Consider the following 27,010-nt stretch of genomic DNA (forward strand, 5'->3'; position numbering starts at 1 on the left):
AAGGCACTGCTTGTACATGCTAATGTCTGCTGAGAATTAAGCCTGTCTTGGAGAAATATTTTTGCTCTTGCTCTTAGGCAGGTCTTAAAGCTGGGACTCAGAGGTAGGAAGAGAAGTGTGTTAAATGATGACTGTAGCTTATTCTCAGAAGTAGCATGGTGTTCTTTCTGCCCACCTTTCTCTTTCATCCTTCTTCTTGACTCTATTCCAAGACATCTTGTGGAAAAAGGAAAAGTCGTTTCCGTTAGAACTGGCTGTTTTTCTTCTTTCCGTAGATGTTTTTTTACCCCTCTACTCTCAAGTTAAATGGGAAAACAAAGTATGCAGTATTTCTGCTGCAGAGTTAAATATTGATGAAGATTAAGATGCATTAAAAGACTGAGGAAATTCATGGCTCAGGAATAAAAATAAGCAAAACTCAGAAAATTGAAAAAATGTTCAAGTGTATGAATAGCTCTTTATCTTTCCACCTTCCAGCATTACTTCCAATAAAATGTTTAAGCATCTTGATGCAAACATTCCAGTTTCACTGAGCTGGGGACAAGAAGGTGCTGTACAGTAACAGTTATGGGGGGAAAATATTCTGTGCTGTGTTGGTCTTGGACTTCCTCAGAGTATTTTTGTTCCAGATGTTAAACTGCTATTTTTTTCAGAAGCCTTGTTAAGTTGCCAGAACATCGGATTTTTTTTGAAGGATTTTCCGAACCCCAGCTGATTATCACAACACACAAGAATCCAAACTTGGTCTTGGCTTTGCTGTGCTGCAGCAGCTGCAGAAAATCTGTCTGAAGGCACAGGTTTACAGCGCCATCATCGAATGCCCTTATAGGGTAAAACAGGGAGTGAGGGAATTCTGCTCTGCTGCCTCATACAACGCAGGATTTACGTCAGCCATTGAGTAACATCAAGTTCCCTAAAGCACAAATACCCTCACATACACACTGTGGCCAAGGTGGTAGCAGAGCTCCCAAAAGAGCTACAGCAGAGGAACTCAGGGATGGAAGAAATTATATCCCATCTGCCTCCATCCAGGCAAAGGATGATAGTCTGCTCGTAGCAGAGGCAAAATCAGTCCATGGTGTGTTTTGTTCCTAGATATAACAGCACTTTTTCTAGCTGATGGGGTGTGATGGTGCTGGTAGTATATGGCATAGATTGCACGTTGCTGCTTGACTGGAGTCAAAATGGTCCCTGTGACTCCCTGACCAAGGTGCCTGTTCCCCAGCTCCCCCGGCCCTGTTGCTCATATTCCTTTCAGCCCTTTGATCTAATCCTTATGGAAATAGATGGATAAAAATCTCCTAAGCTCTGTTTTATCTCATAAGTGTTGTCAATAGAAAACTTCTGTTTACAAAAGTAATAAATGGATAAGCACATTCTACTTTGTACCTGCTTCTCCCCATAGCTGCTTAATTTTTGTATTTGTGCATCTACAGAAATTCTCAAATACATTATTTTTGCACTTGATATGTCTTCCAAAACTTACAATACCTCCCCTGCTGCCTTCATTTTGCTGTATATCATGTCAGCCCATATGAGCAGAAACCTGTGAATATCCTAGTATTAAAGACAGCATGGAGCTCAATGTGTTCAAATTCTTTTCCCTAACCACAATCCTCTTTAGAGGTGTATTCTGCCAATCAACTTGGGTGACATACTCTTCTGCGCCAAAGAAAGCTACTTACTTAGCCAAGCATATCTGCTGTGCCTGGAAGAGGGCTGCTTGAGGCTGCCGGAACAAGGCTGCTGCCTTCTCTGGGACAGAACCCCAGTCTGCTGGTGGCTGGGGCAACACTGGGCTGCCAGGGCACATGGCTGGAGTGGTGAACAGATTTAGCACCCAGCAGTGTTTCATTGTCTTGGTTCTGTGCCTGGTCTGTGAGGACCGTGGCATTCTTTCCAGGGAGCGATGTGGGGTCGCAGCACTCGTGTGGTGCCCTGGGATGGAGGTACGGGTGGGTCTCCCACTGAATAGCACCAGGTTCTCCCCTGCCTCAAGAGAGAACCATAGAACAAGGCCTACTGAAAAAAACAGCAGAGAAAAATGGCTAAGAAGTCTGTATTTTGAAATGGGGTTTGTCTGGTGGGTGCCAAGAGTGGCAGCTTGAGGCAGTTAAAGTAGGAAGATAACAGTGTCAGCTCTCTTCTGCTGTCAGTACTGATTTCTCGAAGGAAGGGATGATGAAAAATACAGTCCAAAATACGAGATATGAGCAGATGCAATGGCTAAATCACAATAAAATAGAGTTACAAGGTTTTCAGATCACCAGAGCTGAAGTTTGTGCCAGACATCCAAAGGACCCTTTGCTGTAATGGCATTAAGATTAAGACTGGGATGCTAGGGGAGGGCTGTTCCCATCTCCTGGGACCAGACACTGTTACTCACAAGGGGTTTCACTGTGATGCCTGGTGTGCCACAGGAAAAGCTCTTCTCATGATTCAGTCTTGTAGCTGAAAGAGAAAGAAAGTCAGTGACTTACCCTGTGTCACTCTGTGCCCTCTGTGTGGGCCTAATCCCAGCAGAGCTTTTCCGGTTTTGTTTATTTTTTCAATAGTATTTCGTAAAGGGTTTGCTTGAGTTTGGTTTTATGTAGCAAGATAGCCACATGGAGGCCATACAGGAAACGCTTCCAGAGGAAAATCTGAACCTTGGAGTGCAAACTGGTCAAAGAAGGCAGAAATTTGGCTGTAGAAGTACAATCTTGTCTCTACTGTGGCAGCCTGATCCTCAGCTGAGCTTTGGAGGGTGATAAAGAGAGGATAGCAATGAGTCAGGATAGATAGTTGCACTTGGTCGAGGTTCTTCCTGCTATTCCCCTCTGACTCATGGATTGCACAGAGCTCTCTAAATATTTTACATGCCAGTGGCCCCTGCAGCAGTAGGCGTGAGATTAAGCCCATTTTTTTAATCAACATGACTCTGGACAGACTACCCACACTAGCATCCTCCAGACTCTTCCTATTTCAGAGCAATGGAAACAGAAGTCATCCCTTATTTACACAAACTGATGGATTTGAACAGTTCTTTTTCAAAGGTACAATTATCCTAATTAAGTGAAAATAGCCACCAAAAAGTCTCAATTATCTTAAAATCGAGATGTTGCTGTTCAATTGTATTTCCAGACTCAGGCAAGCTGCTGGAATGCACGCAGTTCAACTTTCCTCTATGATATAATAGTTTAAAAGAGATCAGGGTACATTTTACCATAGTGTCTAGCAATGTGAGTTTATTCAGACTTTTGGCAGGCAGTTCTGTGCACTCTTGCTAAAACTGTGAATCATCCATTGTTGGCTGATTGCACTCTAGTTGCTAAGAGATCTGTCAAGTGCATACTGAGGCTTAATTCTACATTTGCTCTAAGAAGGGCTAAATGTATTAAATTGGAACATGTCACATCCTTCCTAAACAAGTAATTAAGGTACTGCTACGAGCCTGTCTGATGGAGAGAAGGAGCTAGGAGCAGCTGGAAGATTTAACTTGTGTTGAGGTGAGGTTGGTCTCTTCTGTCTGGGAACACTAGACTTATTGCATGTTGGATTTTCACAACCTGATGCATAGTGGAAATAGAAAGGGGAGGGAGACATTAAAAAAAATAGAATTTGCAAAAGAACTTGTTTTTCAGTGTCCTTATATAAACCTCTTAAAATGATCTAATGCTTTTTCACAAAGTGTAATTTTTAGTAATGGAAAGACAATACGTCAGTGCTTCCCAAGCTGCCTTGCCCCCCGCCCCCTCCCAAGTGAACTCTACCACTCACACTGCTCCTCCCCAGTTATCCCATCGCTTGGATGTGTTGCAATACGTATTGCAGATGCCTTGTGCTTTCATTCAGGAGCGTACTTTAATATTCCTGTTTGCTAAGTACACCAGCAGAAGTAGAGAGTAAGTGGTACTACAAGATACCTTTAACCACCTTGTCTATCCTAAATAGCCACAAGCTTTTCCAGGAGACCTTCTACTACCCGCAAGGAGAAAAGGGATCCATTTGTAGGCAGTAAATAGAGCACATCATCCGTTTCTGTGAACATACTCCTGCCTATGTGAGGATGTGTGGCAGCAGTTAAAAAAAACAAAAGTAAATGAAAAAAGTAGCCATGCTCAGAAAGTGCCTTAATTTCTCACCAGGCTCTGTATATTCTACCCCTTCACTGAACAAGAAGAAGTCATGAAGCTGTGGTGTCTGCCAGTCTTTCCTGGTACCCAGACTAGCAATGAGCTCCCAGGTTCAGCATTGCACACATCACCTCCCAAATCTCCTAGTTGGGGTTGGGATGCTTGCTGTCCCATGGGTGGCCCTCTGCTTGGGCCTAAAGAAGGGTAAGAGTTAAAAACAATCCTTGCTTACATGATAAATTATCTTCCTTTTAAAAATAAAAACATTATTCCTGCATCAACCATGGCTAATGGTTTGCTTATACAGTGCTTTAGGTGCTGTATTTTGTCAAAGCTTGTTACTGAATTTTTCTTCCTTGTGTAGGTCTTCATAGACATGACTGAAGGCCTTTATAATCCTCTCTTTGATCATCTTTGAAACAGATTGAGCTCTGTGAATGCTGTTTGATAGGGATTTTGGAAATGATGCATTCTTTCTGGTGGCTCTTCTCCAAGCTGCTTGTGACTGTTGGATGTTCTCCATGGGATATGGTACTGGAGAGCAGCTGTGGCAGTGGCCCACATTGGGATGGTGAATCTGTCCTTTGGTGTTGCCCTGCTTGTCTGTCCAAAGAGGTCTCTGGTTGTGGGGTAGTGGTTGAAGCCCACATGCAGACAATGATCCTCTGTGGTGGCTTGGCTCACAAAACTAAACAGATGGCCCATCCCCTGGCTGTGGCCTGAGGCCCTCATGCCAGCCAGGCAGTCTTCACAGTGGCCATATGGTGGGGTGGGCTGGTCACTTGTACCCCCTGTGCTGTCCCTGCCTGTGACCTGGTTTGCTCAGAGTTTAACGCTTCCTTGGTGGCTGGCCAGTGATGATGGTGTGCCCTCAGGCTATTTCTTGAAACTTGAGTGACCTTGCACTGAGAGGCTTCTGTTTGAAACACACCTACTTTCATTTTCGTCAGGTCTTGAGATGTGTGAAAACATTCTGCTTGCATAGCAGCAGTGGTGTCACTTGTGTCCAGCTCAGCCTGGTACATCAGTGCTATCACTGCTAGTTATGGTCAACATTTCATCCAAAGCTGTTTTAACCTAGATGAGATTGACTTGTTACAAACACATCATGATCGGTAGTAATTATTTTTTCCTTCTGTTCCTTATTACTCCCCTGTCAGTCATTTTGCAGATTTTTCTAGCATCCCCATTAGGCTGTAAGGATGATGAACTCTTCCATGAGTAGCAATCATCCTGAGTTGCTGTTTTAATGGTTGTTGTTAATAACTGCTGTGTAATGTCTTCCTGTGTTATGGATGGGATGAAAATTACCCTTTGTAATACTCTCTGAATATTCAACTGGCTTTTTACCCATGCAGAGCAGCAATATTTTCCTTTCTGGTGTGAATTTTGAAATTTTCACCTTGTCCAGGTAGTAATAAATTAACACTACTGTTGCTCTTCCTGTTGTTCTTAAGGTAGGGAAATAAAGGAGGGAAAAAAAGGGTTCTCATACATGTTGATTCTGATATCCAGAGGTAAAAGCCAGGTCCTTTCACTTGTATAAATTCTCCTGATTTCTGATACATTGCACTAAAACTTGCCATAATTGTTTTGGGGTTTATATCTGATTTAATTTCATCTCTATACCAATTAACTTAGACTTTACCTCTGATCCTTCATCTAATAGAGCATAATTTTTTCACATGTGAGAGTGCATTTTCTGGACATTTAATGATATTTTCTTAAAACTGCTCCTAGGCATCACCTATTTTTAGCATGTAGATTAGCTGCTTAGTGATTTAGCTCAACTATTTCAACTTTGTGAAAATTAGTCTTTTGAAAATTATTAAGTCTGTGTGTTATGTAACTGCTTTTACTTACTAGGAACATCCATTTTGGCTATTAAATCTGTTACTTGTTAGGTGTGTTTTTCACCTCATCACTTGGTCTGCAACTAAAAGGGCACAGAGTATCTGTATTCTGAACAAATTAACATGCCTTTGTAACCTCTAAAGTATCCTCCAACTGTGGGTTAGGTTTTTCAGGGGAATCATCTTACTGTCATTATAACAAGTGGTTTCTGATGGAGCAGCTGAATGTCTTCCATGGGAGCCAAGGGAGTATTGAGAAGTCTTGGTGTGTTCCAGTATGTTGGAGGCTTGCTTCCACCCTTTGCCCTTTTTTTTCAGGCTGTTACCTGCTGAAGTGGAAGCTGACTGTGGAGCATGCCAAACAAAATACCACGTTCTCTTTGCTCTGACTTTGCAGACTGTATTTTTTTCTTCAGCTTCTCTTCACTGTTGCATATCTACAGTTATAACTTTCTTTCGCCAGCCAAAATTTCTGTATTTACCTTGAGCTCTTATGACTTGCAGGACATGAAAAGCATTCAGCAGTAGGTAGTGCTGACATTTACAAAGATGACTGTATAGCAGTCATTATTTTCCAAGGTTTTCACCTCATTGCTTGAGCCCCAGGTCTGTAAGAGTGCACAGTGTGAAGTCACACTGGTCAGCAGAAGACCCTTTTTACAGAAGGTGCTAAAAAGACTTGCAGTACAGCATATGCTTGTCTCAGGTTGCTGAAGTGTAACTCAGTGTGAGGAGTGAATGAGGACCTCCTGAGCTGTCTTCCTTACTTGGGGCTGCATAAATAGGAAGTTTTAAAGCTACTTTAAAAAATATTTGTTCTTCTCCAGGATGCTTGCAGGAGATGCACTGAGTGATCAATGACACAGTCAAATGCAATTGTCCATAGACCAGGTGCTCATGTTAATGTCCCCCATGCTTGCAACATGGTGCGGGCATTGTTTTGCTCCTCCTAGGCTGGGTGACAGGGCAGGTACACAACTGAGTCCCTTTGGTGGAGGGCTGGGGCTTACCTGGCTGGGGCTGTGGTCCACAGGGAGGCTTAGCCACCTTATACAGCAGTGATGGCTTCCCCATGTGGGGCAAGGAGTCCCCAGCAGCCAAAACCAGAAACAGCTGCCAGGTGCTTCTCGTGGCAGGAGTGCATTCAGTGGTTTTCATTTAACTTTTTCATGAGCGACTCCAGCCCCAAGCTCACCTTCTGTTTGCAGCAGGTAGCTGCAGGCTTTGGCATCGTCCTTGCCTGAGAATGCTACAGTTACAAGCTGTCAGGTTTCTTCCACACCTCTGGTGGTGTTGATAGCATCTGCTTAGGTAATAGTTTCCATTTGGTTACAAATATATAAATTTCAGTGTTTCTCTTTATTTCTGTGTGGTGGCGAAATTGCGTAGGACTGCGTGGAGAAAGGAAAAGCCATTAGAGAGACTATAAAGCAATACTGGAATCTAATGTATCGTCAACTCTTGGCTGGTATTCCAGCAGATGTGCTCCCTATTCCCACGTGAGTCTGGAAATGGGCTGATATTGCGCTCTATCCGTCAGTCATGGCCCTGCTGCTTGCTCTCTGCCATGTGGGTTTGTGCTGAGCTCCTGGATGGCAGGTGTTGCTCCAGACGTGGGACCCGTGAAGAGGATCACGGCATCACCATGTTCCCCAGAGCAGAGCTGGCAGCAGGCAGGAGGGCTGAGCTCAGGTGCTCCAGTGTGTAATCCCTTGGGATCATTGCTGCTGCCCAGCAAAGGGTGCTAACTTGGGTGCAGCAATGCATGGGCATGTTCTACCTTAGAGAGGAGGCATAATTAGTAAATGTAGGTCATCAAAAACAATTAGCCCAGTGCAGTGTAGCTGGGAAGAGTTCTTACTGTATTTCTTTCCTCCTCAAAAAGAATAAAGAGTGTTCCAAGTGAAACCATCATTTCTAAGATGCACTTAAAAGCCTGCAGAGAGATAATTCCCTCCCAGAATAACTGTTTGCAAAATGAAGTAGGCAGATACTGAAGAAGCTGTGTCCACAGTGCCCCAGGAGTGGGATTGCTGAGCAAGTGAAGGAGACTGGCAAAAACACACGTTTTTAAAGGAGCATGATTGAGTTAGGAGTCTCACATCTGAAGTGTCTTTCTGCTACAAGAGCTTTAATTACGTAGAATTTTTGAGCAGTTGCTTTTCACTCACATGTTATTTTTACATTTCTTCAGTTTGTTTTTTTTCTCCATCTCTCTGCATTACAAGTTTCCCTTTGTTTAAATCCACTTGTATTTTATGTGTGAATGCTGGAAGATGTTTCTACAGCAGCAAAGTGCAGACTAAGTTGCAAACAGAAATGGAAATGTAATTTTTAAAATGTAACACTGTTTCCACCCCCAATTTTTCTGTATTAGGTAGCTGCCTGCAATATGTAGTTCTATTGAAAGAATGTGGCCTCAGGATCTATAAAAGTGTGCAGCAGCTTGTTTGGCAGGGAAGGGAGCAAAACGGTGAACCACATTGCACCTGTTAGTGCTCTGAAAGTGCTTTCCTTAGAGGCATGCAGACATTTGCATTCTGCATTTATTGTGCAAAATGTGAAGGGATGTTTTGAGTGGGGGGAATTCATCCTCTTCTGCCTGCCTAGAGCTCAGGTCCTGTGTTCAGGACCTCCTAATTCCCACCTGTAACTAAATGCTCTCCTGACAAATCTGTGTGGAATTGCAAGCATCATTAATGCAGGTAATCAAAGCAACAGTGTCCTCTGAGAGTTAAAATGACACTGACTTGAACTTAGAATAAGCACCTAAGCAATTTCTATTTGAAAAAGCTAGAAGGTGTAGTATTCTAATGTGGGTTTTGGGTTGAAACTTGACCAGTACATATCCATCATAAAGTAGTAAAAGAATATGTGCTGCATCTTAAAAAATGTTGAAAATTCTCTACCCATGTGCCTATATTGCAGAAAATGGTTTGGGCAAATTGTTTAAATGTCAGTGCATTGAAACTCATACAGACTTAAAGGTATTTAAATGCATGGAGGTCTTGAATGAATTCCTTTGCCTTGTACTTTATTAATATTTGTTGCATAGCTCAGGGCTGTGTAGGTCAGAGTTTGTATGTGTGCCCCTTTTTGGCTGGGTGAAACATCACTGTGTGAAGAACAGGTGTCTGTGTCCCTTTTCCAAGGATTTAGATGTTTGTCATGAATAAGAAATTCACAGTTTTTCAGGAATGCTGCTGGTGTATCACTTATACCCAAAGTGATTTTCAGGGCAGACACGTGCCTTTCACAGCACTTTTAGTGGAAAGGTTTTGGAGCAGCTTTGGGAAGGCTCCCGTGCTCCCTCCTCAGGGCTGAGGCCATGGTTCAGCATCTCGTAGGTCGTTGTCCTCTCTTGGGCAGGAGACTGAATGTTGTCACGTAGGAGGTTTAATCACCATGAACTCCCTGTTCTGTAACTCTCTGGTCTTGTAATTTTTCTGAGCAACAGTGTTGCAGTTCCCCTGAGACATTAGTGGGGAAGGAGGGGAGGCAGAGTTTTAGCAGTCTGGCTAAAAGCAGAAACTCAGTTTTGTTAGTGCTGTATTAATGCAATTAACATGCCCATTGCAGTGAATGTAGTCTATGTACAGTTGTTGATGTTTTTAAATGAATTACTGTCTGTAGTTTTAAGGCTTAAAAATGCAAAAGGTGAGGAGAAAGCATGTCCTGCAGTCCCTCTGTCTGGAGAGGCACAGGAGGGTAAGGGGTGTCCTGGCAAAGCAGCCCAAGAGGTGGCATTGTCCCTCTCTGCATTTGCAGGGTGCATAGGAAGCTTCTGGGGGACAGTGGCTTTTCTAAACCCAGAGCTGTAGGCTGGGCTGAACACGTGGTGAGCCTGCAAGGAAATGCAGGTCAATGCTCTGGTAAAAGTTTCTATCTCTTAAAAGAGACTGCACCAACTGCTGTGCCTTGCATGTGCTCTTCATGGTTTACTCCTTGCTGTTTTATCCTTGTTCCCTTCTTATGACTGTAAGCCTCAAATGGGAAGTTGATGCTGAAGCAGGACTTGGAAAACCGGCTCTTTTTTTCCATTGTCACTGTGAGTTCAAGGAACAATAAGCATATTACTTACTGCATAGTTTTCTTTAAGAATTTATTTTAAAATTGTCAGTATAGTATTAGACTGGTTATTTTCAGGTTGAAATGTCCCACCTAGCCCTGTGATGGCAAATGTGATCATTAGATAATTCTGCTTATTTATGTTGAGATGTATTATTGAGCGTTTAAAACCACTGGTGTGTTTTCAAAGATTTAACTCCATTTCATGACTGCTAGCAAACTTCTGTAATCCTGCTGGGATGACACTTTTTTACCTGCCAGTGGAAACCTAACAGGAACTAGCTGGGAGATGGAAAATAGTCAGAATTTAAATTTTCTGCCATTATTGTTGTTATATATGTCTAGACACTTCAGGGCACTATTGCAGAATGTGTTAGTATAGCTGAAATATGGCAGACAGGTCAACTTCTCTGAAAGCATGAATGAAACCTATTATTAGAGGGGGAAAACTGCTGGGTTAGTATAACCTCTGCCCGTGGGGCCCTTGTTATAAAATAACATGGGAGCAACCGGATGCTCCTCCGTGAAAAGCTGCTTATTGAGTGAATTCAACATGAAGAAAAATATTCTTTGTTGCCTCTGACTATGGCCTTTGCTCCTTGGGTTGAATTGGCTCCAGAGGGAGCTAGGACTGGACTGGCAGGTCCCCTCTGGGGCAATTGCTTCTCCTCCCTGCCCATCCTTGGTATGTGGCAGTGGAGATGTGGTGGCAACCACTGAGTCTTGTCTGGAGCTTCCCACCAGAGAGACAAAATGTGATCAAATGTTCATGATGTTGATTCATAGCCTTATGTGCAGCTGAAATCTGCAGGTTGGTTCCCACATACCTCAGAGAAATGATGGAAAGAGTCAGAGCTGGGTGGTGATGATGCTTCCCTTCTGGGGTGGAGCTGGGTGGGAGCTGCTTTTCAGCAGTGTTAGGTTAGTCAATACAATATTAAAACTTTTAAATACCCTCTAAGAAGGACACTGATATGCTTTTCAGTGTTAAAAACTACAAAACTTGGAGCTTTCTTGGTACAAGGACATGTGCACTCAGCAGATCAGCAGACAGTGGCAGATGTGCCAGCAGCTTGACAACTAACTGTAAGGAATCTAACAAAATCCATTTTAATGCAAAACAAATACTCTTCAAGTTTTTTCCGTAAGTTTTTTATATTTGATTGATTAAACTAAGATTTAGTGAAGGAAGGATGAAACGAGTTGCTGAAACTGCAAACTCAAATGAAAATTCATACCAGACCAAGCTTGGCTGAGCACTAGGGGAGCTTGGAGGTGCTCATACCATTTACCACTGTGTTCAAATTGTGGTCACTTTGTTCAAGAAGCTGCAAAGCCCCACATTTCCCTGTTGAGGTTATTTAATTATTTTTCATTTTTTCTTTGAAAAGACTTCCCTACCTTAAAATAAGCAGAATATCCTTGCCAAAGATCTTTCAGCCTCTTTAGAATAGGGCATTTAGATTACTGGGGACAAAGTGAGTGTCTTGAATGCTCTGTGTCAAGGCACGAACAAATGGCACAGAAACAGTAGTACAGTACAGAGTGAAACCTGACAACTTGGTGTTAAAGGAAAGGAATGCTACTGTATGGTTTGATTGTGATCAACTTATCTTCAAGTGGGTTTATTAGCAATTTAATGGAATATTGGTTATTCAAGAGCCATAATAGCCCTGGTTGAAATGTCCCTTCTGCAGGGTTTTCCCATACCCTGTGGAATGAGCAGAATGTGACAGCTGAGCTTTCAACAGGCTTCATGAATTTTAAATACTTTTCAGCTGTAAAATGGGGCACATGGCGTTTGGTCAACGATGGACAAGGAGCTGGCAGCCTCTAAGGGTATTATGGGATATTGAGTGTCTGGGAGATAATGAATGCTTGGCTTATCCAGGTGCATTCTTGGCCTGCTGTGCATGTCCAGACAGAATGGAATATATTTCTCTGTCCAACATTTAACAATTGATCATTTTGTAATTGTAAGCAGAAAGTATTTAGAACATTATTTTCTCAGCATGCCTGTGTACGACTTAAATTTCATGTAATCATCTTTATCCAGCAAAATCTTCTGCTTTTCTGTAACAATGCATTCATGCTGCTTAAACTTTTCCACCGATTTCATGCTTAGTGGATCTTAGAGAGTCTGTTCTAGTGACTTTAAATCTCCATCTTTTTAAGCATTCTCTTTTTTTCTCCCCCATGTTTTTTTTAAACCTGACTGAAATGATTTCCACTTGCTGTGGGTTGAAATTTCAGCCCAGCTTTTTGTAGCGAGTGAGATGGTTGCTGGCTCCTGCATTATGGGAAATAGTGTCCTTGCATTTTAAAGGTTAAATGGTGAAAGAGAGGAAGGAGAAACCCAGGCATGTTTTACTCCTGGTGAGCCGTGTAAAGTTGTTGTTATGTGCTTCGGTTCTGCTTAGATATTAAAACACAGTATGTTCAAAAGACAGCCAGATTAACTGTGGTTTTAACAGTGTGTACCTGGAAGAGGAGGTTGCTGCCTGAATTCCTGAGACCAGTCAGATTGGAGCTCCCCTCTTGCTTGATCAAGAAGCTTTCCTAGGACAAGAAACCCTAGAGGCCACCTCTTAGTCTGGTTTTCCTACATGTGCCAGTCCCTCTCTGTGCTGCCCTGGTCCAGCTTTTCCCATGTTTCCCCTTCCCTGTTAATTCCTGGTGTGGTACTGTGTTCACCCCAGTCTCAGGTCACTCTCTTGGGCAATGGCCAATCTACACCAGGTACGTCGGCACATCCCTTGAGACTGTTTCGGTAGTAGGGCAGTAAATGGGTTTGGATCCATAATTAGCAGTGTGTGGGCAGTAATAAATGGGATCATTATCTCTGTGGCCCTTTCTGAACTCCATGGTTCATAAACCCCCAAAACTCTGCCAGAAACTGCACCTGCTTGATGCAGGCTTTGGTTAAGCATAAAACTGTCCCAGAGGTGCAATCTAGAAGCATTAGCACGGAATCAGGAAAAACTAACAAGTTGTCTTCTCCTTGAGAATATGGTTCAGGAGTCCTTTGGTATTCCTTCTTGTCCCTCCTGTGGCCTTGTTTGATGAAAAATGGTTGAGGCTTGAGGACAAGCTGTGCTGTCTGGGTGCTGGTTGGTATTTTGGCACAGCCACTGAGCCACTAGAGGCTGATTGATGCTACTGTGTAATCACCCTGCCACCTGGGTAAGGGCCCGGCCTTGGACCTCCATGTTGGCAGAGTGGCAGGCTATGATAAGCTGAAATGCCAAAAAAACTTTTCCTGGGTATAGTGTGTGCCCAGTTTAGTGAAGTCATGCTCAGATTACTCAGTACTGAGTAGTCCAGATGTGATTTGTGTGGGTGTCTTGGGAGCAGCATGTCCACCCATATCATCCAGGAGCGTGCTGCTGAGCAGCTGGCAATCTACTTTGGGACCAGGCTATTGCTGGTCTTTACCTTTTCTGACCCTTCTCAAAAGGGGCAAAGGGGTGGACACAAAGGCTCTGTGTGGGTGAAAAGGGAAATTGATTGCCAAAGTAAATCTGTCAGTGGGCAGAAGTGGGAATGGCAGGTACAAAATGTCTTTACTAGGGTGTGCTAGTGGCTGTTAGGAGAACAGAGCTAACCTTTTTTGTCTTGCTCTTAACACACCCTTTACTGCATGGCCTTCATTGTATCAGGAGCATCTTGTTCTTCTGCTCTTTTCCTGATGAACTTTCAAGGGCTGGGATCCTTTCTGGTATCAACACTGGGAGCATGAGTTGGAAACTCTACCACAACACACATCCCACAAATTTCTGAGATCAATATGAGCAAGGGTGTGCATCTGACCTACTTAAAGCAAGAAAACAACCAGGAGTGGGTTTTTCTTCTCAAAAACCCTCAAAACTATTACAGCACAGCTTTATTTTCTTTGAAGCCTGTGCAAGTCCAAGAGGGTGGTGTTTATCATCAAAAGAAGACAGACTTCCCTTATGTCCAAATGGAGCAGATTCAGGCAGGCAAAAACCTGGATTGTGACCAACATTGGTATCTGGTTTTGTGAAACTGAAGTCTACCCTTTCCTGGCCCCAGATTTGTCCATCTCTATTTATAGCCTTTACTCAGAACTTTGCTGAAAAATGTATTATATATTGACAGTGGCACTTTGTGAACTCAGAGTTAAAGGCTCCAGAAATAATCACCTTTGAGATTATAGTCTAACTTCTGCAAATTTTAGGTCTGACATTTGCTTTGCACAGCCATGAATGCCTGTTTAAAATACAATGAAGTAAAGTCTGAAATGCAGTATTTGTGATTTAACAAGCTGGAGAAATAGGTGGTGGATGTAAACTTTCAGGAGACAGTGCAGTATTGTGTCTTGGACTGAGAGCCCTTTTTGTGCTGTGGTTGGTCTCTGGAGAGCTGAGCTGTGAGCACATGGAGCTAAGCTCTGCTAGCTTAGAAACCTCATTTCATCCCTGGGTCATGGGATGGTCTTCTGCCCTCTGAATCTCTCTGCATCCTTTCCTTTAAGACAGGGCTGGAGGCACCTTCCCCCTTTCACCAAGAGCTTGGAGACAAAGGCAGATCGGTCATTGCAGTCATTAGAAGATGTCTGATTTGATACCATCCACAACTTCTGCCAAGCCCCAGCTGTGCCCCTGCCCATGAGGCATTTTGGGAGCCTGAGTGGCGCCTCACCCATGGCCTCACCACCCAGGGGAAAAGCTGCCCTGCACTTGGCAGGTGCGAGATGGTGGCTTGCAAAAATCATTTCCCAGTTTCCACTGTCTTTTAAAAAGATAATTTCCTTCTTACTGTCAATAACATAAAATCCCATAATATGGTTAGTGCACAGGAGACCAGTAAATAATTTAGGAAGCAGCCTATGTTTAGAGTGCATCAAGTACTAATATAGAGAAGGAAAAAATCCCCGCACATCAGTTACAGTAATTGGTGGAAGGCACCAGTCCGAAGGGTAATGAGCTCCATTTTTAAAGCACAAGGAAATTAGATTTTTATAAATGTCAAACGCAGTTATTGTCCTCCTTCCTTGAAACAGAGCTGAGCTGGCTGGAGCCCATTGTCTCTCAATCAGCTTTGTTATGGATTAGACACATCCCGTCTCACACCAGGAATGTGCTTATTAGAAAAATATCACTGCACAAAGCATACAAGCTTTAACACTCAGCCCATGTACTAATGGATACATGTACAATGAAACCCAATATCACGTTACAAACCTTAAGCTGACCTGAGATAATAAGATAGAGAAATCTGAAAGGATACAGATGAGTGCTCTCTTTGTGTGCAACAATTCTGACTACCTGGGATTTTAGTTTTCAAATAAAGGAGATAAAATGAGGGAAGGTGACTTTTTCTCTTGGCTGCTTATGAAAAAAAGCATGCAGCGTAAGTCTTCTTCATAGTGACAGTGCTTGTAATCAGGTAGTGTCCAAATATTTTGAGTATTTTACTGGGGTCTCCTGGGTAACTGCAGTTTCACAGAGGACTTTTCTAACCACTGTTTTTTAGTTCTTTGCCGGAAAAAAAACAAGAGGTGGTTATTTGTTTGTACATCAAAGCTAGCTCTGTGAATTAGTCTTTCATTCATAATGAATGAAAATGTTGCTAATATGTGTTAAAATACCACACTTCAGAAAATGACTATCAGTTATCTGTAAAGTGAGCAGAATAAAGAGCTTTGTAAAATCAAACCCCTTTCCTACATCCCTATTTTAAACACCTTAGTTGAGGATAACAATCACCTGTCCGTCCTTAGCTTAAGATTGTGTCTTGTTCCTTCTCTGGAAGAGCTCTGTTAGAAAGCACAATCCTTCATGATGTGGAAAGGTTTAAGGATGGAGCCAAGCTTTAGCTTCCCTTTTGCAGTGATGAAATACAGATTCAAGCTACTTGTGTGGACTTTACCCCATACTAACCCAACTCTGAATGCTGCATATGCTGTTTCCAAGGTGGTGCTGTGTCAAACACATCCCATGGTTGTGCTGTGTTGGAGACCCAGCTCAGGACTGATGCAGGATGGCTTTAGAGATGGTTATGGTGGGGATCATGTGAGTCTGTGCTGTCCCCTCTACAGGAAATTCAGCAGATGGGCTAGTCAGTCCTAGTTTGTTTTTCTGGAATCCTTTATTTACAAGTGGGCTTCTTCATTGGTTTCTTTCAGTTGCCTTTTTAATAATGTCAAGTTTTCCCTCCAGTCGTCTTCATCTCAGCTTGTGTGTTTTTTTTCATTTCTGCTTCAACTGATTGAAGTCTCTGCTGTTGCAGGAAAAAAAAAAAAAAAGAGTAACTTGAGACTTCTATTTTACACAAGCAAGGGGTATTGAAAGATATTCCTAGCATGCATGTGTCAGTAGACTCATGAACAGCACTTCCCAATTAAAACTGAAGAATTTCTACTGGTTGCTTAAAGTCCTTACAAAACAGTGTTCCATAGTTTGAATCCATTAACACCCACCATGGAAAAGTGATCCAGCTATTTATATGGCAGTCATTTTACTTATTTAAATTTGGTTTTATAAGCTAAAATGAACCTGACTGTTGGAGGAAAACAACGTGAGGATGTTACAAATATCTTTAAAGCCTCGGACACCATGAAGCAAATTAAACTAGTTTTCTGTGACTTTGAACAACTTTTAGTTCTGATAACTTTCCTTAATGTCTGTGCTACAGCTGCATCAACCCCTGTAAATTAAATAAAGAAACAATTCAAGTCATCTCTGATGTAGTCTGGTAGTTAAATGGTAATCAGCAGCTGGTGATTAAAACATCCATATTACTCAAATCACAAATCCAAAGTCAGCATTTACATTTCACTAGCCTCACTAGCTAGGCACTTTAGTTAATTGGTGCTCTAGTGCAAGTGTTATTAGTTGGCCTTCTGGGCCAGGGATGTGAAGTGCTGCTGCCTCCCTGCCTGCCCCTCGCCCTGTGCTGCCCTTGCTCACTGCAGTGGTTTCTCTTCTCAGCACTGAGCATGGTTTGCAATGCTCAGGTAAAAGCAGGTTTCCCACCTGCTAAAGGGAGCTCACACCCACACTAGTGACTGATGTGTGTTTCTCTCATTACTGCAACTGCTGCTCATCCCTGGTCCCAACTCTAATCACAACTGTTTCACATTTCCCATTAGGTCTTCAGGAAGCCTTGAGGCTTAAGCCTTTCTTGAGCCTTCACTGCTTAAAGCACCTTCACATAATGTCTGCAGCTGACCAGGTTTTACACCTCTTTGCTCTCTCAGATGTTGTTCTGTGCTCTGAAGAAGCTTTTGTGCCTCCCCATGAAAAGTGGGTATGGTGGTCCTCTTCCACAGTAAAATCTACAGCTCTGCTGACGCTTCTACTTCTGGAGACATGGTGTGGGAGGAGGGCAGGAGTGGTGTGGGGAGCAGGCGCATGGCAGGGGCAGCTGCTGGCTTGATTTCCTCTGCCAGCCCAGACAGCTTCTGTTGGGAGCACTTGCTTGGCAGCACATCTCCTGAAAGGGCTTTCTCATCTTGGTGTTTTGGCTTTGGAAGTGCTGCAAGTTATAGATTAGCTGGAGAATGGTGACCACGCAACAGGCTGGGTGAACCTGCTTTTTCTTGTTATTTGGCCTTCTGCCTTAATTAATCTCATCTGAGAGATTTATTTATTTATTCTAACTGCCTGTGACTGGTGTCCCAGTTGGGAGTTTGCCTGTCTCATGTCAGCACAAAATAGTGAATCTGTGTGTTCTTGGAATAGAACCCTTCTTCTATCATGCTGCATCTCCATTACTCCATATTAAACAATTGTTTTCTTCTTTGGTGTCTGTGGACTCTTACTCATGTGGCACCTGCACAGTAAAACCCAGTGGGTTTCAAAGACAAAAGAAATCATTCTGCTATCAGCATATGAATGTTATGAAATGTTGTCATGTTTGTACAACAGCGGTTTTCCAATATTACCTCAGCTGTTCCCCTTTTATTTTTAAAACACCACATGAGTCCAATCCTCATTATAAACCTAATTTTAAAGTATGCTGGAGGTAAAGCAACAAGACTAAGATAGACAAAGCTTTTCTATTAAGCCTGGAGACTCTTGAGTGCCAGGTTTCTGCCTGAAGTCATTTTAGCATCAGGTGAAAGACAGAGGAGCAAAAAAGAAGTGTTAATTGTAAAAGGCATGCTGTAGGCTCATTCCAGGCTGCATGCCAAGGCCTTAGATGGTCTTTTGTGTGGGGACGATGAATCCCTTTGCTATCAGAAACTCCCTGGATACAGTTCTGAGTTGCAGTGTAACCCATCAGAATTCTGCAGACAGCACAAAGATCTGCCTCTGCCCTTCACAAGTTCAAACTGAGGCACTTGCTTTAACAGTGTGCTTGCCCAAGGTTCTTCCTCTGAACTGACTGGAGAGTGAGAAGATGCTAGAGAAGAAGAGAAACCTCCAGAGAGCAGGTCAGGCTTGGATAAGGTGCTGCCCCCAGTATATCCCATGCAAACCTACATCACCAGTCCTGACAGCCCCTGGGGACCTGTCCTTGCCTTTTGAGCCTGGGCTTCAGGATTAATGGGATCACTCACAAATGCCACATCGCTGAGTCACGGAAAAGGTAGCTTAGGTGGATCATGTCTGTCTCCTTCCTTATTCCCTAAAGCCAGCACTGCTCTTAGGAAGGTCTGTCAGCCAAACTCTGTGCTGCTCTTGTGTTGAAGCTGCCACAGTGAGCATGAAGGACCTGTCACCATCATATGTCCTTCCTCTGCTATGGCAGGTGTATTTTGGGAGAGCCCAGGAGTAGGGCTGCTAGAATTGCTTCTGTTGTTGTACAGGGCTGTCATATGTTTTAGTTTCCTGTGTTTTTTTCTAGAAATGCTTAATTTAGCACTTTAAATAGATGAGTGACATCTATCTATGGGACATGCAAAAATATAAAAGGAGTTCACTGTGTTTTCCATGTTTATTAATGCTTTCTGGGCACCTCTAGTTAACCATGGTGAGAAAGTTACACTGAACATGAAGATGCTGCTGTGTGGGATCAAGTTCACAGGTTTCTGTGGATGAGCCTTTATTTTTATTGACCTTCTGCAACTTACAGGTTTACACTTTCGGTGAGTGGTTGGTTGTGTGTAGATCCTTCTTTTGGCTGACAAGGCACCACAGTGATGTTGTGTGAACTTAGCAAATGTTGGCCAGTGATATGAACCTCTATAGAAACAGATTCTGATTTAGGCATCCTCAGCAGCCCTTACTGGGAAAGAAGGAACCTACTTAAGCTGCATTCCCTGCTCCTAATAAAAGCTGTTTTCAGCAGGAAGCAGGCTCTGATTTCTAGCCATGTGTGTTGCTCTCCACAGCAAGCAGTAAGCCTCACAATGTATAGGCATGAAATGTCTTGTAATTCTGAAACAAGGTAGCTCAAACATGCAAGGAGAACTAGTGCCTAGTAAAATTGTAAAGCCATAAGAAATTTGAAGCTTTACTGACTAGGGGATTCTTTTTCCCTGCTGACTGAAGAGGGGTTTGTGGTAGACCTGTCCCTCCATGGCTGGCAAGATCACCTCTTGTGTCTGAACAGAGTGGAAGCAATGAACATCCACTCTGCTGGTGCTTTTTCTGGCCCAAATGCGGAGGACAAGGTTTTGAAGAAGATATTTGTGCAGAGGGACTGGACTTAACATGTGCTTTGGGCCCCTTGTCTGTCCCTCCTGAATGCTGCATAGCTCCTGTGCAAAGACAAGAGCCTAATCTCTGCCACTTTCCAACCCATCCCCCCCCCAGACCACAGAGGCCTCTGAAGACAGGTGGGGAACTGTGATGGTAGTTGCCATCCTGCCATCCATCTTGCTATAGGTGCATTAAAAGGCTTTAATTCTTATTAATTATATGTATTTCTGGCAGGTTTTTAAAAAAGAATTCAACAGTGCAATATGTCATTAATAACTTCCTTTTAAATAGGTTGAAGCCATGAAGAGAGTACTAGAAAGTCTCAACCTTAATATAGTTGAGATGGTGGATGAAAACGCAACCTTGGATGGTGGAGACGTCCTATTTACAGGTATAATGGTAGTGAATTTGCTGTTTACATGTTCTGTCTGCCTTAAAGACTGCATGTTATCTGATACCAGCATAATAAAATGTCTTTCCTGTGGTTTGCTAAATCGGTTGTTTACTAAATGTCATGAAGTAGCGGGGAGATGAGTTCTCAGTGCAGCCCTCAGTACCCTGCCTAATACCTGAATAAATGGAGTAGCAGTACACACACTACAAAGAACAGCACTGTGCATACAGGTTTTATTTTAGCTTGTAAAGTGCCAATAAGAAGAATGCTTTCAGTAGTCAACTGTCTGGGGTGTTTCATGTTTCTTATTATAAGCAGCTAACATTCACCAGACTCATTTTTAGGACCTGTAAAAGCTTGATGCAGACAATTGTCACAAGTTCAATTAATTAAATGCAAAAAAATGCATTTTTAGTTTATCAAGATGTGGTGGAGTTGCCTGTCAGATGTCATGAGTGAGACACCTTACATGCATGGTTGACTTCAAAGATGAAGATACTGCCTGTGTTTTTTATGTCATTAAACCCATTAGGCATTTTCTCACATCGGCTGCACACAGGGTTGCTCCCTGCCTGTGCTGAATAAGCCTGTTTGTTTTCATCAGCATCACAGTAGACTGGCTGCTTGCCTTAGTGCCCAACAGGGAGGGAAGGGTCTCCTACAGAGGCAGACCAGGAAGGGAAGCCTTCCTAAGGCAGTGCAGATCCAGCACTGATTTTCTCTGGTGCTGGAGGATGCCGAAGACTTGATCTGCCTTGAGACCAGAGGAAATCTCAAAGGGAGAGCGAAATGGTCAATCAGTGGTGTACTAATCCAGCCCAGCTGTTGTCTTTCCTGACCCAATGACCACTGCAGAGATTTAGAAGAGGAAGCTATTTATGCTTCCAGTTAAATGTGCCTTCTGGAAAAAGATTAATTGCTTTAGATTATCAGCTCACAATTGCAGGTTGCATTCTTTTATGCTGAATTTTCAGTTTAACTACTCAGCTTGAGAAAAGAAATATAGAACATGAAAATCCATGAAAGATTACTTCAGAATGTTTCTAAAGCCAGTCTGCTTTTTCATTCCAGGAAGAGAATTTTTCGTGGGTCTTTCCAGGCGGACAAATCAACGTGGTGCAGAAATTCTGGCTGACACATTTAAGGTTTGTAGATTCCTTCATGCTACAGGAAATACAAGCTGTCATTCACTGAACTAATTGAACAATTGTACTGGCCAAGATGCTTATCATACTCCTACTTTATTTTAGACCTAATTAAAAAAAAAAAACAAATGATGGTACAAGTTGCTGAAAAGGTTTGAGCATCCTGTAAAGTGATAGATGTTGTAGTTGGATCTGAAATTTGAGATTGCTGCATAAAAATCAATTGGATAGTGGGAGGCTGTTATTTTTTGAGAGCACATAAGCATTCATGTTCTTCATGTTCTCATGTATCAGCCCTGTGTTCTTATTGCCAGTCCCTGGAGAGGTTTTATGTACCTACTGTTTAATTAAGCATTTTAATGTATTTCTTTATGGTTGCAACAGCGGTAGCATTTGAAACATGTTCTGGATTTTATGCCAGTCTCGAGAAAAGACAAGCTGGTCCAGAGGAGAGCGTCAAACTTAAATGGTTGACACTGTGCCCTGGGGTTGATAATTTGCAGAGAGTAAAATTAATTATGGAATGTCTCTATATAATTATGGAACTAGGAGCACTTTAAAAATATTTATAGCACCCTTCCTTATTCCCATACAGGATTATGCTGTCTCCACAGTCCCTGTTCATGATTCTTTGCATCTGAAGAGCTTTTGCAGCATGGCTGGACCAAACTTGATTGCTATTGGATCAAGTGAAGCTGCACAGAAAGCCCTCAAGGTAAAGCACCTAAGAAAATATTCTAAACAGCATATCTCTTTCTGTTTTTTTTAAATATCTGATTAAGGATGCCAGTACTTTAAAACACATATAGATCAGTGAAAGAGGAAATTACTACATGTTGAGGTCTCCTGTGTGTGCAAACCATAATGAATGTCTGTATCAGACAAGAGAGTGATGATTTTGATTTAACTTTAGTTATCTTAAGGAAATAAACAGGATATACAGGTTATTATTTACAGCTTTGTAGACTAAAAATTTGATAATTTGGTGTTAAAAGGGAGGAAGGAGATACAGTCAGACCAGTGGAGATACTTCAGATATTGCTGTGAGGAAACTTGTCTTCTATAATTCATGGAGGAGAAGTAAATGTTCTGTCATGAAGAAGGAGGGAGAAGCCCTATACTTGTATAGAGTGTTTATAAACATGAGCAAATTTCAACTACAATACTGGTTGCTCAGTGCTGCAATTTGAATTTGAGCTAGGGCTAATCTGAGAACTCGTGAATTTGATTAAACCCTTCACAGCTTGGCTAATCATGTGGCAGTGCATCAATTTAGCTATTGTAACCAAAAACATTTTTTGTCTAACTTGACCAAATATTTCTGGTAACTAACTCTCAAGTAAACACCAGCCTTAATCCAGTAATAAGCAGATACTTTTTAAAAAGAACATGATAATTAACAAGATAGTTCAGCAGTCTCTGATTGTTGGTGGATATATTTTTGAAAATAAATGAACTGTCAGTTTTCAGTGTATTTCTCTGCACTGGACATTTAGCAGCACATTTGCATGTGTCTGAGGATAATGTTTGCCCACACCCTGCCAGGTGAGGTTAGGAGTTTGGGCTGGAGCAGGGTTTTGTCCCATAACACACATACTTTCTCATGATCCTAGAGAGCGGACAGGTTACATGAGGCAGACATGTCACAGCAACATATGGAGTTACCCAGAATGTATTCCAGTGAATTGGATCTGGCTGTTTCTCCAGGAGTCTAAATCTCTTCAGAGAAATTATTGGCAAACAAACGGATAAATTGTCTGTCTTGGAAATGATGGCATTTGCAGTGCTGCTGATCACCAGCTTCCGCTAACATTTGAATTCTTGCTTTTGACAATATATTTGTATTTGTTAACTTGTCACCAAAGCAAAAAAAATTCAGTTGGCAATAATCTTCTTGCAGTCTTGTGGAAATGCAAGTGCAAGAGGATGTTGGAGGCACTAAGGGTTGGAATTAAAAGCCGCTCCTTAGATTTCAGCAGATCAGCTGAGCTGTAGCAATGCTGTCAGCTGTTCTCCTGTTACCCAGCAGAGTCTGTGGCAGTACAGCCCCGGAGCTTCTGCCGAGTCTGCTGCCTGGCACAGCCCAGCATGCCACTCCTTTATTGTAATGGCTTGTTATTTTAAACGCCTCCTTCATTTTGCTGTTTTTCATGACTGGAAATGCAATCGTACAAGCAAGATGATTGAGCTGTCTTTAACCATCTCTGGTAATTGAGTTGTTTTCGCATGTCATGTTAGGCAGCTGCTACAAGTGAACTTCTACATCATGCTGTGCTAGCATTTTACATTTAAAACAAGATTTATCTGCTTACAATCTTGTTTGAAATACAGATTTTTCTTGATTGTTCTTACTGGTGCAACTTATGTATCCTTACAATACTTTAAAAATAGAAAAAGAAATTGCATCTGGTGCTCACATATGTCCAAGTGCAATTGATTGTGAGTTCAGTGCAGTATGTGTAATGTAAAGCACTGCAAGTTAGCTGGGAAATTAATCCATTGAGTTTAGGATAATAGACTACATGCTAGAAGCAGATAGTAAATCAGAAAAGACATTTTAACCATTAAATCCTCTTCAGGTTTTGGCAAGTGTAGTGTATTTATTTGGACTGCAGCTGAAAAGTGGCACTTGAGGAAACTTGGTGAAAGAGACAGATTAAGTGCAGAAAGCACTAGGGCCTCTGGTGACTATCACATCTGAAACTTTAACTTCCCTCTGCTGTTTCCAGCATGCATTTAATTCCTTCTTGTAGTTAAACCTGTTTATAATTCTGTACATGTAATTCCACATTTGAACATTAGCCATGGCTGTTGAGAAGATGAAGCCTGGGATTATTTTTCAGTTCCCTTGGTGAGGCCAGGATTTCCTATAAACATGTCACCTTTGAGCTCTGATCATGCACTGTCAGAGTTTCTGACCTTTACTGTGAATGTGAATGGGGACAGATTTGGGCTGAGACAGTGCCAGTCCAGTGTAGGGAGCTGATGTGGCAGTGCTGCAGGTGAGCACTCTGCGCCACTTTTTCCCCAGCAAGGGACACAGGCCTGGGGTCTTGCTGGGATAGCAGAAGAGCAGGAACTGGCCCAGGACATAATCTAGTTCAGCTTCCAGCAACAAAGGAAAAAGCTAGGCAAGGTGACAATGGGAACTGTGACACAGCATCGCATCCGTTGCACACTCCTCTCTTGTTCTTTATCCAGAAAAGCCACATTTGTGGCTGTTTGTATAGGTTGGTACAGAGCACAGTTTCCCTCCGCTTTGTGATGAGTGAAGACTTGGACAGCAGCAGATGACTGTGGATGCAGTCCTTGATCCGACCATCTCTGTCACCCTTTGGATAACTCAGAGTAATCCCACAGGATCTGAGGGTTGCACATGTTATTCCCAGGCTTTGACAAGCTCAGCTATTCCCTTGCAAGCAGTATGGATTGTATCTGTAGCAAGTTCCTACTAATAAAGTTGTTCTCCCACCCACTGAGAAATGAGTCTGTCCTTTGGGTAGGCTTTGATACCAGGCATTGAGCAAAAGACCAGCCCTAGGGTCTCTCCACAGGACTGGTAGAGAGAGCCTTGGTGTGAATCCACTGATCTGCAGTAATGCAGGGTGCATGGGGATTGCTGATGGATCTTGGAAGGGAGGGCACTCATCCCACCATATGGCCTGAGCTTAGTCCTGCAGTCAGCTGAGTCTGGCATAATTCCTCTGAGATCTGGAGTAATGGAGTGGCATGAGAAACATCTGAGATTTCAATTGGTCATTTGAGAGGAGCATATGCTAATTACAGAGGCAGTGTGGCTATGGCAGATGTCAGGACTGAGTGGTGTTGCCAGTTCAGGTGCAAGGCAGAGCAGGTGATGCAGCTGACAGTGTAACCCCTCGTGTCCCCTCACAGACTTGTCCTATCAGGACCCAGAGTGGTGATGACATCTGCGCTTTTGGTGCTGGTCATCTTGGTATCTTGGAGTCCAGCCTCATTATTCAATGGGATTTCTTAATGGTCAGGGACTCTGTTGGAGTAGTGCAATGCCATGACTTCAGCAATATTCCTTTCTTTTTTCCTACTGCTTTCAATAAGAGCTTGGACATGATTGTCCTCACTTCTTGACTCTCTCGCTCAATATCTTCTGTTGGGAATGGGGCTGCTCATTCATCCCCTAAATTATTCCCTGGAGGACGCTATTGCTAATGCAGCTGTTTTGACAGTGGTCAAGGGAGGCTTATCAAAACCACATCTTAAGGATAATATAGAAAGGAATCTCTTCTGGGTAACTATGCCCTTGGTCTGTATCCAAACTATGATCAGAGCAGAGCTTTTGAAAAACTTGAGCACAAGGAGTTCTCGCATTGGCAGTTGCCCCCATTCCTTTGATTAAATGCCTTTTGTTCTTACTCCATCTTGTGTAACTGAAGTCTCTGCAGTGTGCCAGCTTTTGAAGAGTTGAGTCCTGTTCCCCTGCATGGGAGGAGGGTTATAGTGCCTGGATAAAGCAGAGGGGTTCCCAGCTCTGCCACAGAAGTGCCTCCAGACACCTGAGGGAAAACATCTCTCTGGTGTTCGTAGAAAACAGCCTGTACTGTCATGCAGCAGGAAAAGGCTCAGCTAAATCTGCTTTTCCTATTGTCTGTATAGCAACTGTCTTTTCTAGTAATGCACAAGTTTGCATGAAAACATTATCTCTTCTTCCTTAAGAATTCATCATTTGTGCCTCTGCTTATTCCCCACATGAAGTCATAATCCTCTATTTATGCTATCACAATGGGTTGCTGTGGAAATCATTACTAATATTAATAACCCAAAGAAGATGACATCAGGTAGGGAATTAGCAGAAAGTGCAGATGAATGCTGACTTTTTTGTAATGCAGCAACAAAGAAAGGTTAGTGAAATACAAAGAACTGTTGAGAACTTTTCTCCTTAAAGCTAAACATTAAAAATTGAGACTGCTTCTCTCAGTCTTGTAGATAGGAAAATTAATCAATTCATAATCAATCAATAAATTAATCAACTTATAAAATTCTATGTACTTTCCTTTATCTCCTTCTGATTCTTCATTACTGTATGAATTAGGAGTACACATCATCTCAGAGGATGTAGGTCTCCACTGAGTACCAGATGACCTCCTACCTTAAGAAGTCAACTAATTGGGTTTTACTTTGAATTAATTGTAGATGATGTAATAGACACTGCACTTACCTGATTGTTAGTGATGTTCAGTTTGCATATGTGCAGAAGAATCTTTGGAAGATAAAGATTCAATAAAGTATATATTTATAGACAAGAGATCATTGTATTAAACAGGCAAGTTTGTTTGTTTGTTTTTAGAGAGTGAGGAAAGTGTCCCTTTCAATACATGTTTTTCCTCACCAGTAAGGCAGTCAGCCACAGGAGCTGGGTCAGAGGCTGACTGAGGAAATGTCATTTGCTTTGTGTAAATGGGGACTCACGTTTCTATTCCTTTGCTTCTTTTTTTTCCCCTTTGACTATTCTCTCCTCGAGTTCCTGTTCGGAATGACAGGATGTTCGTGCCTTTGCCTTCTCAACTGAAAGCAACAGCCCACGTAACCCACTCCTTTTCTCCTTCTCAGGTCATGGTTTCCCTTTGCAGTGGTCCTTGGCAGAGCTGGCAGGCAGGTGACAGTGTGGCCGTGAGGGATGGTGGCTCAGGGGGGCAGAGCAGTGCAGATGTGCACATGAATGACGCTGGGTACCCATCGCATCTGTGATGATGCAAAAGGCATCCCACGCCAGGAAAAGCCGAGGAGAAGGGTGGGAGAGGTTGCTTAAAAGAACTCTTCATTCTGGAAAACATGACTGAGAGGGTGC

At 42.6% G+C, this 27,010-nt stretch overlaps 1 protein-coding gene across 1 annotated transcript in view; it reads left to right on the top strand.

Annotated features, from left to right (window-relative positions):
- The window catches only part of DDAH1 (dimethylarginine dimethylaminohydrolase 1), a 57,974-nt gene that overhangs the window by 20,690 nt on the left and 10,274 nt on the right, over positions 1-27,010 (top strand). The window contains exons 2-4 of the mRNA XM_086901540.1: positions 19,939-20,038; positions 21,113-21,186; positions 21,782-21,901. Of these exons, the coding sequence (XP_086757666.1) occupies positions 19,939-20,038; positions 21,113-21,186; positions 21,782-21,901 (294 nt within the window). The remainder of the gene's footprint in view (positions 1-19,938; positions 20,039-21,112; positions 21,187-21,781; positions 21,902-27,010) is intronic.

The sequence above is a fragment of the Cyanistes caeruleus genome, chromosome 9 (genome assembly GCF_971803275.1).
Source record: "Cyanistes caeruleus chromosome 9, bCyaCae1.hap1.1, whole genome shotgun sequence".
Classification (NCBI taxonomy): domain Eukaryota; kingdom Metazoa; phylum Chordata; class Aves; order Passeriformes; family Paridae; genus Cyanistes; species Cyanistes caeruleus.